Genomic DNA, 19,052 nt, shown 5'->3' on the forward strand with positions numbered 1-19,052 from the left:
CACACTGACTGCCACATGTCTTTGGAGATACATGGTCTGCAAAAAGTGAGTCACTGCTGTTGACATGCACGAAGGAAAAACCAGAAAGGTTTGAGAACATTGTTCCAAGTAGCCGGGTTTTCCTGAGGGTAGCAGGAAGCAGGCCCCCAACATACAGCCAAGTACCCTGGCTGCATTAAATGTACTGGTCAGCAATGCGGTCACCTGAGATTTTAAAAATTAGAAAAAGGTTAAAGCAACATTTTAATGTTCAGGACCATCTTAGTCTTAGCCATGAGAATGATTAGATGATTTTTGGCTACAGCTATCAAACAAAATAGCCTGAGGTTTCTCTCTGAGTTGCAAAATTCAAGTCCCAAAAAAATTATGGTTTAACAGATTTAAATCGCAACAAGCTGTAATTCTGCGGGAGCAAGTGGTGAAAGCAAGGAGAGCGTTGGGATGAGCATTTTCCAGACGTGAAACCGTCTGGAGAAGATGGTGTGACATGAAGGGGCTGCTGGAGGTGCTCAGGGAGGAGAGGCGAGGCCGGGAGCGCTGGGAAGTGAGGCGGTGAACGGACGGAGAAAATGAAGGAGCTGAGGAGTGGGGCCGAGGGGGCCGAGGAAACTGAGGGGATTGTGATGGCTGAGCAGGATAAGAAATCGGGCTGTGGGAGCCGAAGGGGCTGAGGGGGAAGAGAAGCGGGGCAGTGGGGACCGAAGGGGCTGAGGGGGATGAGGGAGACGAGGAGCGGTGCCGAGCGGCCGCGGGGCTGAGGGGCCGCTCTGCGCTTCCTCCCGCCGCCGCCACGCGCCGCCCTCCGCCGGCGGGAGCTCGCGCGCCGCGCTCCCACCGGCCCGCCAGGGAGCGCTGCTCCTTCCCAGGCGCTGAGCCTGCCGGGAACCGCCATCTTCTGATGACAGCGCTGCCGAGAGCAGCTCCGGCGCCGGGGACCGGACCGGACCGGGACGGGATGGGATGCGTCCGGTGAGTGCGCGCGGCTGCGGTGGGACCGGGGCGGTGGCTGGACCCGGAGGCGGGCCGGGCTTCCCGGCTGCCCACTCCGGGGGCTGTCGCTGCTCCGGGCGGCTCGGCGGGGCTCTCCGCGTGGAGCCGGGGGCTCGGTCCCTCGGCTCTGCCCCCGTCCCCACGGCGGTGCCGGGATGCCGAGGGCCGGTGCGGCCGCCGCTGCCCCCGGCAGCTCGCGGAGCCGGCGGGAGGTCCCGGCCGTGAGGCGTTGCCATGGGGACGGGCGCGCCGCCGCCTGCGGGAGCGGCCGGCCGAGCCCGGACCCTGTCCCGAGCCGTGCCCCGGCTCGAGCCTTCAGTGCTGCTCTTTGCGAAAATTTTCTGTGCTAATAAGCGCTTCTGTGGTCTCTGTCGTTGACATGTTTGAATATTATCTCTCCTTGCTCACTCTTTTATTATTTTTATTAAGCCAATCACTTTCTAGAACTGCTTCTTTTTAATAAAAATGCAGTCTTGTTAATAAAAATGCAGTAGTAGAATACTACTGTATTCTTAATACAGTAGTTATTAAGAATTCTGTAGGGACAAGTTCACTCAATTTTTTTCAGTGATTATTTAAGTTTAAGCAGTTTTCTTTTGCACAATGTCTATGATCATATGCTTATATATTTCTCTTTAACAGTAAGTGTATTTCTGCTTCTGTACTACTTGTCTGATGCTTCTGTCTTCCTGCTGAAAGCCCTGTAAGTGGGTGTAAGTATGCATTTTGGTTTGGGTAATTTTTGCACTGTTTTTATCCTGTATGTACTACAAAATGCAGACGTGTTTGCAGCACTACTTTCGTTATCCCTTTACTGCTACAGTCTTACATTGCAATTTTAATGCAAATACTTCATGTAGCTAACTGGGAGAATTTAGTTTCCTAAATGAACCTACATATAGAACCTACAAGATCTTACAGTAGGCCAGTTCTGAAGGAAAAGCAACCAACTGCATTAAAAAACTCTCTTTTACCTTTTCGTCAATGACCTTTTTTTTTTAATCTCATACCTGGACCAAGAGCAGTAGGATACAGATTAACTTAATTACTCATTGTTTATCCTGAAGTAAATCACCACGTAACAGAGAAGACAACAGTGAAGTATTGTCTCTAAGAAAGCAAGTCTTTGTGTGATGGATTGGCTGATTAAGCTTTTCTTTGGATATTTTTAATTTTCTTAATTGCTTCCTTTTGCTATCTACTTGACTGGTTTGCAGTTTTCTTTGAGGTCCTTTAAAGAATCCCAACTGCTTCCTGTTATGAAATGTTGGCACCTACAGCACTGGCCAAGAAGGGCAAAGGAATAAGTTAATGATTGTTCTGCATCTCCTGTGACCTTGCCCTTTGCAGGTGGCAGCAAAAGTGAAAGAATGCTGATGAGCATGGTTGGTTGTGGGTTTTTTTGACTGCTCCCACTGATATGAGACAGACTTGCATTTGTTGTCAGAAAAGTAAGGAAATATGTTTTCATATCTCAATTTTACAAGTATGAAAATGGATTTCATTTCTGGCCATGTGTACCTGCAATAAGACTTCTCTCTGTTGCTGTCCTCCCAAGGTGGGTGGTACAGCTGCAGGGAGCTGAAGAGTTCCAGAAATCCAGTTTATAATCAGATACAGAATTTCTTAGGAGAGAGAAGTCTGGGTCATGGGATTTAATTGTCTGCTTTACATTCTTTCTCCTTTTTGCTACTCTAGTTTTTCATTCCAGGATTTTGTTTTGTTGTCTTTGGATGTAAAGGAGTATCCCAAATTTATGTTCCTTACTAGTTTTAGTATAACATCTGTCTACATTTCAGAGTTTCCCTGACCTTAGACTCTTTCAGCTTTTGATTATATTTTAATTTGGATTACTTGTCCAAGGGACAGAATTTTAATTTTTTTTTTGTCATAGTTTTGAAGTTGTGGCTTCATAAACAATGCTGAAGGTTATGTGAAAGAGTAACCTTCAACCTCTTTTTTTTTCTACCAACAGGAATGTAAATATTGGAATTTGTTCTAAAGATTGGTGGAAAATAGCAATGAAACCAGTATCTGCTTTGATTAGTTCATTGGTATACTTGGTCTGATTGGATACTAATTCCTTAAGGAAAACTGTTGTAAGTACCTTTGGCATTGTTTTGTTTAACAGTGTACAGTCCTTTGCTGCATTTTATTTTTCATAGCATGGGGTCTTTTTTACAGAGTTCTAATCCAAAATATTCTGAGCATGGTGATTTAAAGTCAGGCTCAAGAAACCACAAGATTTTAAAACATGAAAATGTAGCTGTGTGTGAAGACTGAAAGGCTGTTAAGATGAAGGCATGCTGCAAAGCTTGAATTGAGTGTCACTCCTGTAATATAAAATGTAAAAGGAAGCTGCACATCTTGCAGATCATTGTCCTTCCCCTTCAATGATTTGGAGAGTTTCTTATTAAATAAAAAGGCAAGCAGAGTGTTTTCAACAGGAACAACTTTCATATTTTGTTTTTGGTGAAATATTAAAATTAGTTCCCAAGTCATCCCCATTTCCTTACAAAGTTAAAAATAAAATATAATGGATAATCCAAGAGAGATTTCCAAGTTTACAAGATGATGAGGGCTGTGTGTGTATAAATACACACACTTTATATATGGATGTATATACATGTGTATGTGCAGATTCTTCCCGTGCTAATAGCGAAGCATTCCTGCTGTTCCCCAGAAGGCGCCAGGGCGCTGCTCTCTCTCAGCTGCAGCTGGGTGACTGAGCCGGGAGTTCAGCGTGGCTGCTGCGGGCGGGGCAGGGAACGCCCTGCCAGCGGCTGAGGCAGGAGCTGCGGGCCCCGTGCTTCTCCGGCTTTGCCTCAGAATCCAGAAGATTCAGCAGTTCTGCTGTGGCATGAATCATGTTGCTGTAGTTGAAGTTTCTTATCATAATATCTCCCTGATCAAAAATGCCCTTTTTTCCCATATTTTTTTTCACCTAGAAGTTTAAATTATTTGAGAAAGAAGGATGTAGCGCTAAAAGCTGAAGATCAGCTCATCAGGAAAGAAGGTGCATCTCAGGGCACTGCAGATTTTAATAGGCATTTTTTACTACTGGCTGTTATTTTTAATAATGTTGACTCAGTGGTTCTTAGCCACAAGCCACATCTTACCTGGGCTACAGCATGCCAGTTTTTGCTATAGAAGCTGGTATTTACTCCTTCCTTGTCATGCATACAGCTAAAGTTCTGATGACATTTAACTTGGAAGTTCTCCAAAAGGATTTTCTTTCTCTGCCCTTAGCAGCCATGAAACCATCTTTTTTGTTTATTTCTCTGTTCCATACCCGTATGACTTCTTCATGAAGAAAATCACAGTGTGAAAATAGTTCTCAAAATGGTATGTTTCTGTTGGCCTGGTTATGTGCATTTTGAAGACAGGGAGAGCATGAAAGCCTTTGTGACTTAAGTCAAAAATTAGGAGGATGTAATAGCCTGCTATAACCCTGAGCAGCTGACTGACTTCCTGTGATGACAAACCCTGACGGCAGGCTAAGTAGGACCTGTTGGAAGAACAGACAAATAAAGCTGAGCTGAGAGGGTTATGTAAGCTTTGGCACTGAATCAGGAGACACTCGGTAGATACATACCCTCTTCCTAATATAAACATTACTTTTTTAAAAATGGCTATTGATAATTAGATATAAGTACACTAAAATTTTCAAACGCTGTTTAAATATATCATGTTTGTGGTCATTTTAGTCTTTATAAGTAGGTTTTCAGTTAGCAGCATGCACCTTCCTTGATCTAATTGCAGCTGAGCAAGCAGAAACTGAAGTTCATTGAAGTGACATATGCATAATCTGTGTGTCAGCTGGTACAGTATGTTCTGTTTGATATTTACTTGGTGCACTACTCATATTTCAAAATTCAGTCAACAATAAACACTAGCATGTACCCTTTGGTCAGGAGCATGAGGCTGTGCAAGGAGATTTGTGACTTGGAGGTTACTGCCATGCTAGTCATGTAAAAGAATTAAAAATAGCTCCTTATAGTGCCAATCTAGTTTGGGGTTAAGGATGGAAATAATCACATCTAGTAAAATATACTTAAAAGGGAAAAGTGAGTTTTGTACTTTTCCTTTGAAGCTTTTCAAGTCTATGTAATATGATAATGTTGTATTTTTTCATAAAATCTTGGTATTTTTAAAGCTGAATTAAACATGTTTGTTTTGCAGATTCACAATGTACAATTTTGCATTTTGAAAAAGTTAACATTTTTGCTATATATTTTTGTCTCTACTTTTTCTCCTGAAACATAATCAGTAGGCTATATAGATTGGTAATTCAGGTTGAAAGAGGGTGGTGTCTTGTGGCAAATAGCCTTCAGATGTTTAAAATCAGGATTAAACTTGGCTTAGCTTCTGGAAGCCTTTCAGAAATAAAATAGACTGTGTTTACTCACTGTATAAAAATACATATAATGCTTCCATAATAGTTGAAATATCTGGGTTTTATAAGTGAAGATGATCTTTAACATTTCTGGAGCTTCTACCTTTAATTCACATGTGGTTAATTAAAACCTATGCAAAATGGCTTCATTAACTCAGTATATATAAAGTATACTCTGACCTCAGGTTGGCTGCTGGTGTATATTGTAAGGTCTTGTGTGCCCATCTTAGGTGGCAGAATTTTGTGAGTTTATGTTTCTTAGCTGTAAACTATTAAAAAAATTACCCTCACTCATTTTTCTGCTGCAGTTAATATCTGTCTGAGTGCTGTTGTGATGCCAGATACTGTTCTAGATCATTATTCCAACTAACTGGAGTTAGGCAACTGCTAAAAAACATGTGCAGAAGAGTCTTCCTAAGCTAGCTGTAATTTCACACTTTGAGTAGTTGCTTTTAACAGTTGTTTGAAATAGAAATAATTGAACATGATACTTTATTTAAAGTAGTACTAATGTTGTACATAAAACAGTACTTACACAGGCAAGGAGTTTGCCTCAATGCTTGATAAAGATGTTTCTCATAGATAAAACTATAGTGAAATGCAAACCAGCCATAGTTTGAGGTGCTGTTGTAAGGGAAGGCTTTGTGGTGTGGCTGGAGCATTGTTAAACCTTGCCTCTTCCTGGGAGGGACTGGCCCTGCTTCTGTCATTGCAGCGTTAGATGAGGCTTTTAGAATGATACTTGAACCTTTCTGCTCCAAGTGATCATGATTAAATTATGTGGTTGATATAATTTGAAAAAGCTAGTTCATATTAAAGAATTGATCTGTTATGATTGTACCTGCTGTGTCAGTACTTATTGCTCTCTTGGTACATGCTTTTCATACTGTTTTGATTGTGAGGATTGACTCCAGAGAATCCAAATGTGGCAAATATTTTCCTTATTACCATGGGGAGGGCATAATTTCTTTTTTATTCACCATGTTAACAGAAGTATTTTTGAAGTATTCATGGCATTGTAGAAAAAAACTAATGTACATAAACAAAAAAATTAAAATGTAAAAAATTTAAATAGGAAGATTTTTTTTCACTGTTTCTGAACTCATTTCTATATAAATACAATAGAAATAGAGGTATACTGCTATTCATACAGCAAAAGCTATATACATTTGTTTTGGTTTTTTCAGTGGACAATTTGAAAAGGAGTTTTTGAAGGATGTGAGGTAGGCTTTGTTTGTGTTCTTGTAGAAAGTCAGGCACACAGATAAGTCAATTACTGTGCAGCTAACTGTTTTTGAGTAATACCAGTTTTTTCATGGATACATTGTAGTAGTGATAGATGCTTAAGGTCACTTGAGATCTTTACAGGAACAGTTCTAGAGACTTAAAGTAAGGTTTTATATGGAAATAAACATGAGCAATAAACATAAAAGCTTTTTCATTATAAAAAAACCATTGTTTCAATAGATGCATGTATATAAAAACACATGTTTTATGACAACTTCCATATTACTAAATGTAATTACTGGTTTGGGTTTCTTTGCCCTTCAAAGTCGAAACAAGCATATAGGTCAGATTTGTAGGTCAGTCAATGCAATTTATTCAGATGCTATTTTTGAATTTGCTAAGCTAAAACAGAAAGCCACAGTATAATTTGTAGTGTTATTATTATATTAGTCATGAACTGACAGACAGAAGGAATTAAGGCTGGTGTCAGTCTTGTATCCATGATTACATGAAGCACCCATGCCAGGTGTCTGACGTCACGTTTTCTTCACCTCTCATAGCCTAATTATTTTTGTCATCTTGGCAGAGGATGCAGCAATCCTGCAATACATAGGCATTTTAATTTCCCCCTCCCCTTTCTGAACCCTAAAAAAGGTTTTGTAGAGGCTAAATATGATGTTACAGAAGTAATCATTGTAACATCCGCATCGACGTTGCAGAATGTATGATCAATATTAATGCAGGTCTTGAGGAAGATATATTTTTGTGTGCTGGCCTACCTTATACAGACTGGAAATAGATATATTTCAGAATTCTCATAGAAAATGGAGAAGAACACTTGTTCAGTTAAGTACATACTCTGTTCTTCCTTATATGCCTTTCTTTTTGCTAATTGCTGAACTGTTACTGCTTTGTGCTAAGAAGCTTATTTGGGTGGTCTCATAATTTAATTTACCACTTTAAGATGTGTATCAGCAATGGCCAAGACTTTTTAAGTTAATAGTATCACTGCACTTGTCTGGACAAGAGATGAATGTTTACTGTGCTTTCACTTCATGCTTGTTGGGATGGAGGTGATGACTCTGTCAGTTTGTGGTTCTTGCACAGGACCTGCTGTAGCCAAGTTGCTTTGTTTCATCCTCAGCAAAGACGGGGCTTGTTTGAGTGCTCTGAGCAGCCTTCTGGCACAGAAGGGACGTGAGGCAGAACTGGTAGTTGGTACTCACCCTGGAAAAGTATAGGCAGGGGTAGGAATGTGTGACAAGTGCTAAGAAGAATGACATTCCTTCAGGTAGGGAAGGGAGGAAAAGCTGGGGTGATGGCAGAGGCACAGGAATTTTTACAGAGGGTGTAGGCAGGGTGTGGAAAAGGGGAAGCAGACTTGAGCACTAGTGCTGGGTAGTCCCAACACACTGATCTTAAAAGCAATGCCCAGCACTTTGGTCAGTGAAATATCTGATAGTTTATTTCACAAGATCTTTTGCTAAAATATAAATCGAGATGTGTCTTTGCAATATAAGACAAGTAAAGAAACTTTTTGATGACGGTTTTACCAGTTGTTGCCCACCTGTAATGGGCATGGAGGTCATGGTCTTCATATGAGGATAATATATAGCTGTGTTTGAGAATTGAGCTCTAAAATCCTGCAACTATGGTCTGGCTCAGATCAATATTTTTAAATTTAGTAACTTTCAGGTTCAGAAGCCTTTTGGCAGGTTTGGGGCCAGAACTTCATTACAGTATTTTGTTGATTTAATTCTTGAAATCTTTATTAAGAAATAGAACATACTTTTAAACCTATAAACCTGTGTTCTCCAGGTAAATGTTTATAGGCCTCTAAGACATCTTGATCTTTCTGCTTTTCTTGACAAATGTTTTTATTATTTTGGTTTTAATATTTTTTTGTTTTAATATTATTTTGGTTTTATTATTTTGGGTTTTCCTCTATGTGGCAGGTGATGCAGGCAGGGATGAAATGGGGGAGAAGAGGAAGAGTTGTGATTTTAATACATAAAGGTTGGTAGCTGAATTTAGCCAGCTTCCAGGATTGTATATGGGTATGAGCTATCCTTCTGTCTGGGAAATTCAAACATATATTCTTTGTTTAGGAAATCTGCGGGGAGCCCAGCTTATGAAGGATGACGTGTAATGTCCCCCAGAACTCGGAAGCCTGTGCCTCTGCGGACACTGACGGTGCCCGGGAATGGGCGCAGGAGCGTGAGCGACGGGGAACTTTTGTTGGGTTTCCACAGGACTGCCCCGTTTCGGCGCTGGCTCTAGCACAGGCTGGCTTTGTTTATACTGGAGAAGGTGACAAAGTGAAGTGCTTCAGTTGCCATACAACTATTGAAGGGTGGATGCCTGGGGATTCTGCAGTTGAGAGACACAAACAGCTTGCCCCCAACTGCAAGTTTATTACTGAATCTGCTTTTCTGGAAAGTGACATGGATCCTGTTACCCAGAACTACCAGAATAGAACTGAAAACGGTACCAGCAATTCAGCCCTCCCATGTGCTCTGGATGATCCTGATGTGGAGGCAGATTACCTTTTGAGAACTAGGCAGGTTGTGGATATGTCAGATAGTTTGTATCCTAAAAATCCTGCTATGTGCAGTGAAGAAACAAGATTAAAGTCTTTTCACAACTGGCCCCTCAATGGCCAGTTGACGCCACAGGAATTAGCTAATGCTGGATTTTATTATACAGGTGTTGGTGACCAAGTAGCATGTTTTTGTTGTGGTGGAAAATTGAAGAACTGGGAACCCGGTGACAGAGCTTGGTCAGAACACAAGAGGCATTTTCCCAAATGCCTTTTTGTCCTGGGCCGGGATGTAGGAAATGTTTCAAGTGAATCTGTTCCTTCTGAGCTTGGTGTAAGTGGTCTGAACAATGCCCAGCACCCAAGGAATCCCTCTATGGCAAAATATGGAAAACGTTTACAAACATTTTTATCTTGGATTTATCCTGTTGACAAGGAGCAACTTGCAGAAGCTGGGTTCTATAGCATAGGTAAGCCAGACCTTGAAATGTCTAATACATTTTACAAAGAAATTGTACATGAGGAAGTGTATTGTTACGGAAAAAAAAAACCCAATTTTAAAAATTTTTATATGGAACAATGTGGGAAATGGATTTGTAGAGAATAAATAGCTGGCTTCTGATTGTGGTAGTATGAATTATAACATCTGTATTGTCTCACCCTTCTCATGAGACTGGAATGAGAAAATGGAATAAAAGTTTTTAAAACGCCTCTCAGTTGCCCCATCTCTGGGTCAGAAAAGGGTATTGTCCAACAAAACAATTTTCCAGAATCTCTTTATTCTGTGATCTACTTTCTACAGTTCTTATATAAAATTGCATACATGGTATCAAGTATGTTTACTAGCAAAGCATAGATTTGATCATAAATTTATTCTTAGCAGTAAAACAACCAAGTATGTGGTTTTGCCTGTTAAAACTTCTATAATACATCTTACACAATGACAACTATTTGAGTTAATAATTTTTAAGAAATGAAGTGCTGTCTGCCAGACCTTAGGTGTAAGGAATGGGCCTGTGGCCTTTACAAAAGTCTGTGAACAAGACAATCCAGAATCCAGGCTGTGTGCCATTTTACTTAGTTAATGTGAGTTTCCATTATCATGGCATGTGGGCACCCAAAAGCAGCAAATACTACTACTGCCTACTTTATGAAGACAGTGGTACCAGTGGAAGAACTTTTACTCTTAGACACGTAGTGTTTGATTTAGATAGGACACCATCTCTGTGCATTGGTTTCTCAATTAGATGGAATTGCACAGTACCATTAAAGACCTTTGAAATTCCACGGTGAGAGATACTGTACAAGTGCAAAGTGTTGCTCTTACACAGTCACAGGGAAAAGGGGATTATCTGGGGTAATTTCTTGCTCTCATCTTACTTAACTTATTTCTTAGTAGGTCTCAGAACTTTGTAGTATGATTCTGTTTATTTTACTTGTGGCCATAAATAAAATCTTTGCTATATTCCTGTATAGGTTATAAATGGGCAATATTTGTACCCACTATAACTCTTTTATTGATTTCTTCTTGGGTTCAGAAAGTACCAAAAGATCTCTGTGGTGGAGTTGCACTCTCTGGGCACCAGCTTATCAGACCAAGGGCTCTTCGGGTGACTTCTGTGAAAACGGCTCCCTGTGGCCTGAGAAGAATTTAACTCCCTGTGGAAACACATGTCCATACCTCCTCTCATTCCAATAAAAACAATATTTAAGCAATTTCTGGGGCAGTCTTGGATCACAGTATGCACAGTGCTAGGACAGAGGATGCACTTCTCCTCAGCTGGTTTTGCTGTTGCTGGTTAGAGCTGTTGATCTTAATGGGAAATGGAGGTCCACAAACCCATGTAAACATCTCTCATTCTTTGTGGCAGACGTCTTCAGGCCTTGTTTACCATTGAATTGAGCTCCATGATAACAGATTATTTTTTTCAGGTTTTGGTTTTTTATCTGTATAATTACTTACTAAAATAAAATTCAGGAAACTTGCTTCTCTTACTTTGTGTTTCTTTAAGCTCAGTTCTCCCCTGAACATTTGTTTCAAATTATGTGTGTTATCCTCTGTTAAAATGGAGTTATTTTCAATTGAAATTGTAAATCAGTAAAAGAAAGACTTCTTAATGTAACATTTTAGTTGAAAACTTGGTATTATGCCTGCACAAAGTATGCAACTTTATTCTTGTGTGTTTCCTCAGGTAATGGTGATCACGTTGTGTGTTTCCACTGTGGTGGAGGATTGCAAGAGTGGAAGGAAAATGAAGACCCTTGGGATCAACATGCCAAATGGTTTCCTGGGTAAAGTATCCCGTAGTGCTTTCTTGGTGTGTGTCTGAGTCTCATTTACAGTATATTGCATTTTATTGACAGAGCATAATAATAAAGGCTTGAGAAGGTTGACTATGGTTTAATACTGTTTAGATTTATTCAAATAATTTTGTCTTATTTGTAGCATTATTAAAGGGAAGATATCTGTGTCTGGATTTAACCAGTGCTTGCTTTGTCAGCAAGAATTTGTAGTTTTGTGAATATGTATCTGAGGGTTTTTTCTTGTTATCCAAGTGCTACATTGTAATGGTTGCTTTAATAGCTTTTTATATGTAAAAGTTTGTAACTTATACCAAGATACAAAATGACTAAACAGCAGCCACAGAGCAAACAAACCTAAAGAAGTGAGTTAGTGGCATGGAATCCAAAACATGGTTCTCTCTAATTTGAAAGGACTAAGGATTCCAGACAGTAGTAGTAGTAGCAGCAGAAGTAGTTTTTAGAAGGACTGCCAATGTTGTCTAAAATCTGTTGTGAGGTTTTGCATATCAGCCTCAGTGGCAGTGTGTCAGTCTCACAGCAGCTGTCTGTTCCTCAAGGTGAAGTAACTGCTGGAGCTGGAGAACTCTTCTCAAGGAATTATGGCATTCCCTAAATCTTCTGATAGGGAAGAGCTCTGCCCAGTGGCTAAGGCTGGCTGGAAAATAATGAAAGAAATCATGGAAGGCACCTGTTTCACCAGTGACTGTTTGCTTTGATTGTGAAAGACTAAAAGAACCAGCATTTTAACATAATGTTTGTTTTTCATTTGAGTGAGCCTTTACTTTTAGACATCTGTGTCATGAGTTGTCATGGCCAACAACTCGTAAGCTTTCTTTTTCACCAAAAATCTGAGAAAGATAAATACTCAACAACTCTTAAGCTTTCTTTTTCACCAAAAATGTGAGAAAGATAAGTACTGCTTAAGTGTTTAAGATGTTCTTAGAAATATTACAGTGACGTCACAGATGTTGACTAAACATTTAGAGATTTTAAAAGCAGGCAGTCTGTATGATGTAGGAAATTTATCAAAGCTTTCATAGTTATGTAACAAATTTTTGCTACTAATGCAGTTCTATTAAATCTAAATATTCTTATTTTTAGGTGCAGATTTGTGAGCAATGAAAAGGGGATAGAATTTATAAATAATGTTCACTTAAAAGATGGATGTAGGGATTCAACCGTAAGTTTCTTGCTTATTAATAATTTTGTTAAAATAGAAAAAAAACCATAATTTTTATACGAAGTTATCTTTTAATTACATGCCTATCATTTAATCCACCTGCTCTACTTTAATTGGCAGAAAGTGAAAGAATTGCAGTGTGTTTTGGTTCTGTCAATCAGAGTGTAGCCATCTCCCCATTCTCCGTAGCCTGGGTTATGGGTCACAGCCAGGGCACCTTGTGAATGTTGTATATTGGATACTGAACAGGTGCCATTTGTTTTATAGCCTGGGAACCTAAGGTTGATGATGAATAATAGCAGATACATTTTCTTTTCTTGTTGGTAGGACATTGTTAAACTTGTGTGTAGTCACTAAAATGTAAAACTGATAATGTTTTAGAATGCTTTTGTAGACTAAGAATTGTGTACATATGGTTATTGCAGAGATGGGTTAAAATTATAGCAAAATACTGATCATGTTGTTCAGAGCAGATGAAATAGTTTCAGTCACTAAAATAACTTGACATCAAATAGCTATTTTTTTTTTTTTTTGTAACTGTATGTATTTCCATCTACTTTCTCCAGAATTGTAATTTTGTTTCTTTATGTTTCACTTTTAGACAGAAGCTGCTGAAGGGACAATAATTCCTAAAGGTATCTGTTTAAAACAAACATCCTCCCCCCATTTTGGAATATCCATATTTGAATGTATAGTGACAGGAATGGTTAATTTTAAAAATAACCCTATTACATTTTAAAAGAAAGCACTACAGGCAAAATGTTGGATGATATTCTTCCATTGCTTCTAAAGAACTGCAGAGTGTATTTTATTTCTCTAGAGGAAATATAATTACAATTTGGTAAATTGTAAAGTAAAGGTTGTGAACCATGGAAGAAGTTTGTATAGGACTGAGTCCTACAGCTAGTGAGTGTGCATCAGGTATTGAATTAGTAGTGCTGTGGGATGAATGCTAAATACTGAACAGAAGCAGCCCTTCTTCATGGGCCAGGAAGACTTGCTCTGTCCAGTGCAAGGACTAGGAAGCTGAGCAGGCTGAAGTGGTTTATTATGTCTTCCAGGATTACACATTCCTGCAATGCTTTTCGTAAATACCAAGCAATAAAAAGACAAAACAGTCAAAGGAGTAGAAGGAGGCCAGTCAAGCAGCTTCATCCCAGGGACTGGGAGCTATTGATAGTAAGAGTGGCTACACAAAACCTGCTTAGCAATCTCTCCCATACTGCTCATTTATGAGAGTGAAAATAAAAGAACCTTTTTCTAAAAATTAAAGGGTTTTTTAAAAAAAAAATTAAATATTCAAAAATTTTGCTGTTTGAACAATATTGATAAGTAAAAGGAAGGGGAAGGTCCAACAGACAGGATAATGGTTTCCCCAAGTAGTGTTGTGTCTTGCCATGGATAGACCTGCTTGCTTATTGGTGGTGCTTATTGGTTTAATAAATTCAAATTATTTATTAGTTTCTCTCAACACATGTATGAGGTTTTTTTCCTTCTCTGACCCGAATTAAAATTGATGTTACTTATCCATTGTGCCTTTTTGGATGAATGTCATTTAACAATCAGCTACAAAATTTGTGATGATAGTTATATGAGACATGCTATTTGATTTGAACAGCAAATCTGGGAGGATTTCTGTAACATAAAATAGATGAGGGGAGACTGGGAAAGCTAGGATAGAAGAAACGTCAAATCTGCAGTATTTACAATTAGCAAAACTCTCAAATTGGAAATATGGTTCCTTTGATTACATATTTGTTTGCAAATATGTGTCTTAAGAGTACTGTAGTCAATACTGTCAGATAATCAGATTCATCCTTCTTAAAGTGTTTTTGTTTGTTCTTAATTTCTTGTTTTAGATGGTCTCTTACAGAATCCTTTGGTACAAAGTGCCATAGCCATGGGTTTCAGTTTGTCTGAGATTAGGAACACCATGGAAAAGAGATTGCAGATGACTGGAGAAAGTCACACATCTGTTGAGGATCTGGTAGCAGACTTAAGTGCTCATAAAGAAAATACAAGGGATGAAGAACCAAATGAAATCCCAGTTGAGCAAGATGAGCTTATTCAGTTACAAAACCTCTGTGTGTACTTTCATATCAGTTCTTTAGTCTGTGAAATATTTTTTAATGTTATCTGTTTATCCTACCCTCTGATCCCAGTCTTACGTATGGTAAATTTATAGTATTGCAAATTAAATTTAAAGACATTTGTTTTGGGACATTAAAAAAAAAAAAAACAACAAACAAAACAAACCTGAACAATCAGGGTGTTAAAATATTTGAGTGTAGCAGCATTTATACATATCATCTCTAAAATAAGTAGTATTGGTATCTCACAGGTGTGTAACAGTAGCAGTCTAGTGTGCTTCTGGGAAAGGTTGTATGTGCTAACAAAATAGGCCAAAATTGTCGTGACAATTATATTTAAAAATGAAAGCAAAAATATAAGATAAACTACAGATGTGGCAAAATGAAACAGACCCAGGGGCACGCTGTCGTATTCGCTGTATTCCATACAAAACAGTCACAGTGAGGGGCATTTATTTTACAACATATAATTTTGCTTGGGGTAGAAGTATTTTTGTTCTTGGCCAATAAGAGCAAGTGTGCATCTAAATGGTGTTTCTATTCAGTTATTTATGTTCCAGCTTTGCTGGGACATGTAAGTCATGCTCAGAAGGCCCTTGTGGTGCACTGCACTGTGCAGATAGACCAAATGCAGGAGTTCTGATTCAGGAGACTTGTCATTTAAGACAAGCATATGGGTGAATTCAAAGGGAGGTCCAAGACCATCTGGCTGGCATGATAAGCTGAGATCTTACCAAGCCACTCACTTTAATAAGATTTTTAATAGGACATTGTGGGAGAAGAACTTACAGTGCAGCTGGACCTTATTGTGGTGGTTGGCTGTGCAGAGCTTCCCCCAAGTGGCAGGGGAAGTGTCTAAATTTTGTGTTTTCAGATGGGGCATATTGGAATAATAAACAGCTCATGTACAATGCCAGATTGACTCTTTCTGTGTTACAGATTTTAAGCTTTTTGAAGTATGGGCATTTTGAAAATGGGGGCAGGGAAGGAAGTCACATCTTCATGTTCTCATTGGGAAAACTCACAAAAAATAAATAAAATCCAAGTGACTTAACCAGTAGCAACGAGCCTTTCTTTCACCTTCTGTACAAATTTTGGGGAAATTTTGTCAGTGTGAGATCTGTGAAAAGAGTGGTTCCTGATTGAAATCTTCATATCCTAAATTCTATAGGTATTTTATGCTCTTACCAATACAGATAGATGCATTCCCTGCTTGCATTGGCCTGGGAGATGCAATGGGATAGAAGGGGAAATAAAAAAAGAGGATTCCGTGCTGCAGCTAGGATTCCTCTTTTGTAGTTCTTTTTTGCTCTTTTTAAGGGTGTGACCTTTAAATCATATGAATAACACTTTGTCCTTGTGTGTAAAGAGAAAAAAAAATGAGATTTAATGGTAGTAAGTATGTTAACTTGTTTTTATGTGTCTGTTTTCCTTAGACCTCAGTACTGAAGAGAAGTTAAGACGTTTGCAGGAGGAAAAGCTCTGTAAAATCTGTATGGCTAAGGACGTGTCAGTTGTCTTCATTCCCTGTGGTCACCTAGTTGCCTGTAAGGAATGTGCTCAATTACTTAATGAATGCCCTCTGTGTCGTAGAGATATTATGAAAATACAGGAAATTTTTATGTATTAGTGAAATACACAGCACTATGGATGCAAATGTTTCCTGTTTTATTACTTTAAAAATGTGTAACATAATGTAAAGGATGCAGTTAATTTCAGAATGTAATCATATGGCAGGACTTAAGATTTTTCTGCTGTCAAACTCTACACATTTTAACACTTTACAAATTATTTTCCTTAAGTGAATTTTTTGTATGCAAAAAGCAATATGTTTGAAAGGCAAATATGTATATTTTGTAACTTCAGTTCATTGACCTGATATGGGAAAGCCCAAGTAATGTAAACCTTTATTTATGTGATCGTTCCTTTGCTTCACTTTGGTAGGACTCTGTACCACTGAAGTTTGTGCAAATAGAGTTTGTACAAAGAGCCTGTCTCTATATAAAATTTGTAAATAAGTTAATTCAAAATATAATTGTATACATGTGTATTATACCTGAGATTTTAGCTTTTTAAAAATATTATGTAGGATTGAAAATGGTCTCTTTTTTTCTGTAACTTTGGTTGTGACATAATTCAGACAATACACATAAACCTGCTGCTGTAACCTTATGGTTACTTTTGCTACTGTGTAGGTTTGTCTGTTTTAATTTAATTCCTGTCTCCCTATCTGTTTTTCTGGTTCAGCTGTATAAATTGTCTTCAGTAAACTGGTTTTGGATATCTTTTTTTCATGAAGATCCATCTTTATATAAAATGTACATTAATTTTAGTGATTAAAAGGGAACTCAAGAAATTAAGGAGATTTTGTGTACCCTGTGCCCTTCGTGAGAGGAGGCTCATTTTAAATTTGCCCCTTACACAAAAATATGTTCAGTTTGACATCTTTCTTATGTGTTTCTTTTTGCAACACAGTATCATCCTAACTATTTATCTGCTAATACTTTACACTGCTTCATAACTTATATTTACATAGGAGAAGATTAAACTTTATCTCCTAGAAAATGCTTTTTTAACATTCACTAGCAGTGTTAGAAATCTTTCATTTTTGTTCATGTCAGTTTGCAGCATTTAAATTCAAAAGTTAAGAACTATTCTAATGAGAGCCACCTTAAAATATTTAAACTATTTCTTGGTGGACTGATCCCCCATTTCTGATTTTGAAAGTATCACAGCTTTGTATTCAAGTACAGCTGTTTTATGATCACTGCTTGATTATGTCACTTCCTTATTTTGTGGAACTACTGACATGTTCTGTGTATATATTTTTGAGTTCTACACACTAAGGTTTAGAATATAGAATATACAGAACATAGTTTTTCATGTTATTAAAGTTTTGAATACACAGAAATATATTATCTACCTTTTCTATTTTTTTAAATCTGTGCTGTGTAATGATATGAATATTTAAAATAAAATGCAACCCAGATGTTCCTTGATCAGTGTATTTGATTCTCACAAAAAAAAAAACCCCAGAAGGCTGCTTTCTGTTGCTTGGTGTTTTGTAATTAAATTGATTAATTTAACCTGAGTGTTATTAAGGATAATTAATATATTTTTATCTGAGAGAAAATAAAATCTATTGTTTGTATAGATTAAAGTTTGTTAATTATAAATCTAACATTAGTTTTGCTATTTTTTTATGATTCAATTTGGTCTTGGGAATAGATGATGACTAGAAATTAATGAAAAATTCAGTTTTATTTTGCCTTTCTGTGCCTTTGTGAGGAGTTTAATGCTTCAGATAATTCATGCACACAGGGATTTTTTGGGAGAGATATGGACTGGCAATCCTGACAGCCTTGTTCCTAGCTCCCATTCTTCCCTCCTGGGAGGGTTTTCTGTCCATATCAAGGGAAATTGAAGGGAGGGTGCTAGCCTTGAGCTGGTGTACCTTGCCAGAAATAGCTTGTTTAGTTAAGGCTGCACCCTGCGTGGTGCTGACTTGTTTAAGCAGATGGTTGGTTACCTAAGCTTGACCTGAGTCATGTGAGAGAGGCTGGATCAGCTGGATCCAGCTCACAGGCTGCAGAACCTGGCAGGCTGCTCAAAGTCCTGTCTGCAAAAGAGCTGGACCAAATTTAGCTTAAACTGTTACAAAACTAAATCTCAGCAAGGAGGTGATTTGGGGTGTAAATGTAGTATGCAAATTGTCTGAGAAGAGCTGGGAAGTAGGTCACACACAGAACCTTCTACACTGCAATGGAGAGCAAGCACATTGTCCTACATTGCATGATTGCTTCATGGTAAATCTTGTTAACTTTTAAAAGGTTTATATTTTTAGATACATATCCCTTACTGCAACTTTTTCATTGATATTATAAAAGATACAGCTATATAGCAATTCAAATTGTAATCACTTAGGGACATTAGAGGATTAAAAGCCTTTTAGTGAGATGTCAAAATAAAAATGACAAACTCTGTTGGTTTAGGGTTTTTTTAAAAGAAACTATAATCAGAGTTCTATTCAGACTAAATGTGAAAAAATAATTAGCATAGTCATCAAATTCTGACAGCTTGAATTAGGAAGACTTTTTCAATTTACTCTGATTTTCAGTACCTTAAAGAAACAGAAGAAATTCCATGGCCTCTAATACTGAGCTGAATGTTTAAAGAGACAGAAATGAAGGATGCAAATAAATGAAGTGCATGGACAGGGGCTTTGAAAAGGAGGTTAGGAGCAGGACACAGGTGCCCTGGAAGTTGATTTTTATGAGTTTCCTGGGAGCCGTGCAATATGTTCAAGTATCCGAGATGTTATTTGTA

General features: G+C 38.2%; 1 protein-coding gene across 8 annotated transcripts; it reads left to right on the plus strand.

The window, feature by feature from the left end:
• The first annotated feature begins 902 nt into the window (after positions 1-902).
• Positions 903-17,907, plus strand: LOC121363028 (X-linked inhibitor of apoptosis). Of its 8 annotated transcripts, XM_041485039.1 has the most exons (9): positions 903-969; positions 1,633-1,703; positions 2,966-3,089; positions 8,722-9,622; positions 11,345-11,444; positions 12,558-12,636; positions 13,238-13,271; positions 14,496-14,720; positions 16,163-17,907. In XM_041485039.1, the coding sequence occupies exons 4-9, from the start codon at positions 8,752-8,754 to the stop codon at positions 16,354-16,356; spliced, it is 1,503 nt and encodes a 500-aa protein (XP_041340973.1). In that variant the 5' UTR covers positions 903-969; positions 1,633-1,703; positions 2,966-3,089; positions 8,722-8,751; the 3' UTR covers positions 16,357-17,907. The 8 variants fall into 8 exon arrangements, with proteins under 8 accessions (XP_041340973.1, XP_041340976.1, XP_041340975.1 ...); XM_041485042.1 differs by lacking the exon at positions 1,633-1,703 and having other exon boundaries at positions 952-969; XM_041485041.1 differs by lacking the exon at positions 903-969 and having other exon boundaries at positions 1,633-1,693.
• Positions 17,908-19,052: the final 1,145 nt, after the last annotated feature.

This window comes from Pyrgilauda ruficollis, unplaced genomic scaffold, assembly GCF_017590135.1.
Source record: "Pyrgilauda ruficollis isolate IOZ18807 unplaced genomic scaffold, ASM1759013v1 scaffold7, whole genome shotgun sequence".
NCBI classification, from domain to species: Eukaryota; Metazoa; Chordata; class Aves; order Passeriformes; family Passeridae; genus Pyrgilauda; species Pyrgilauda ruficollis.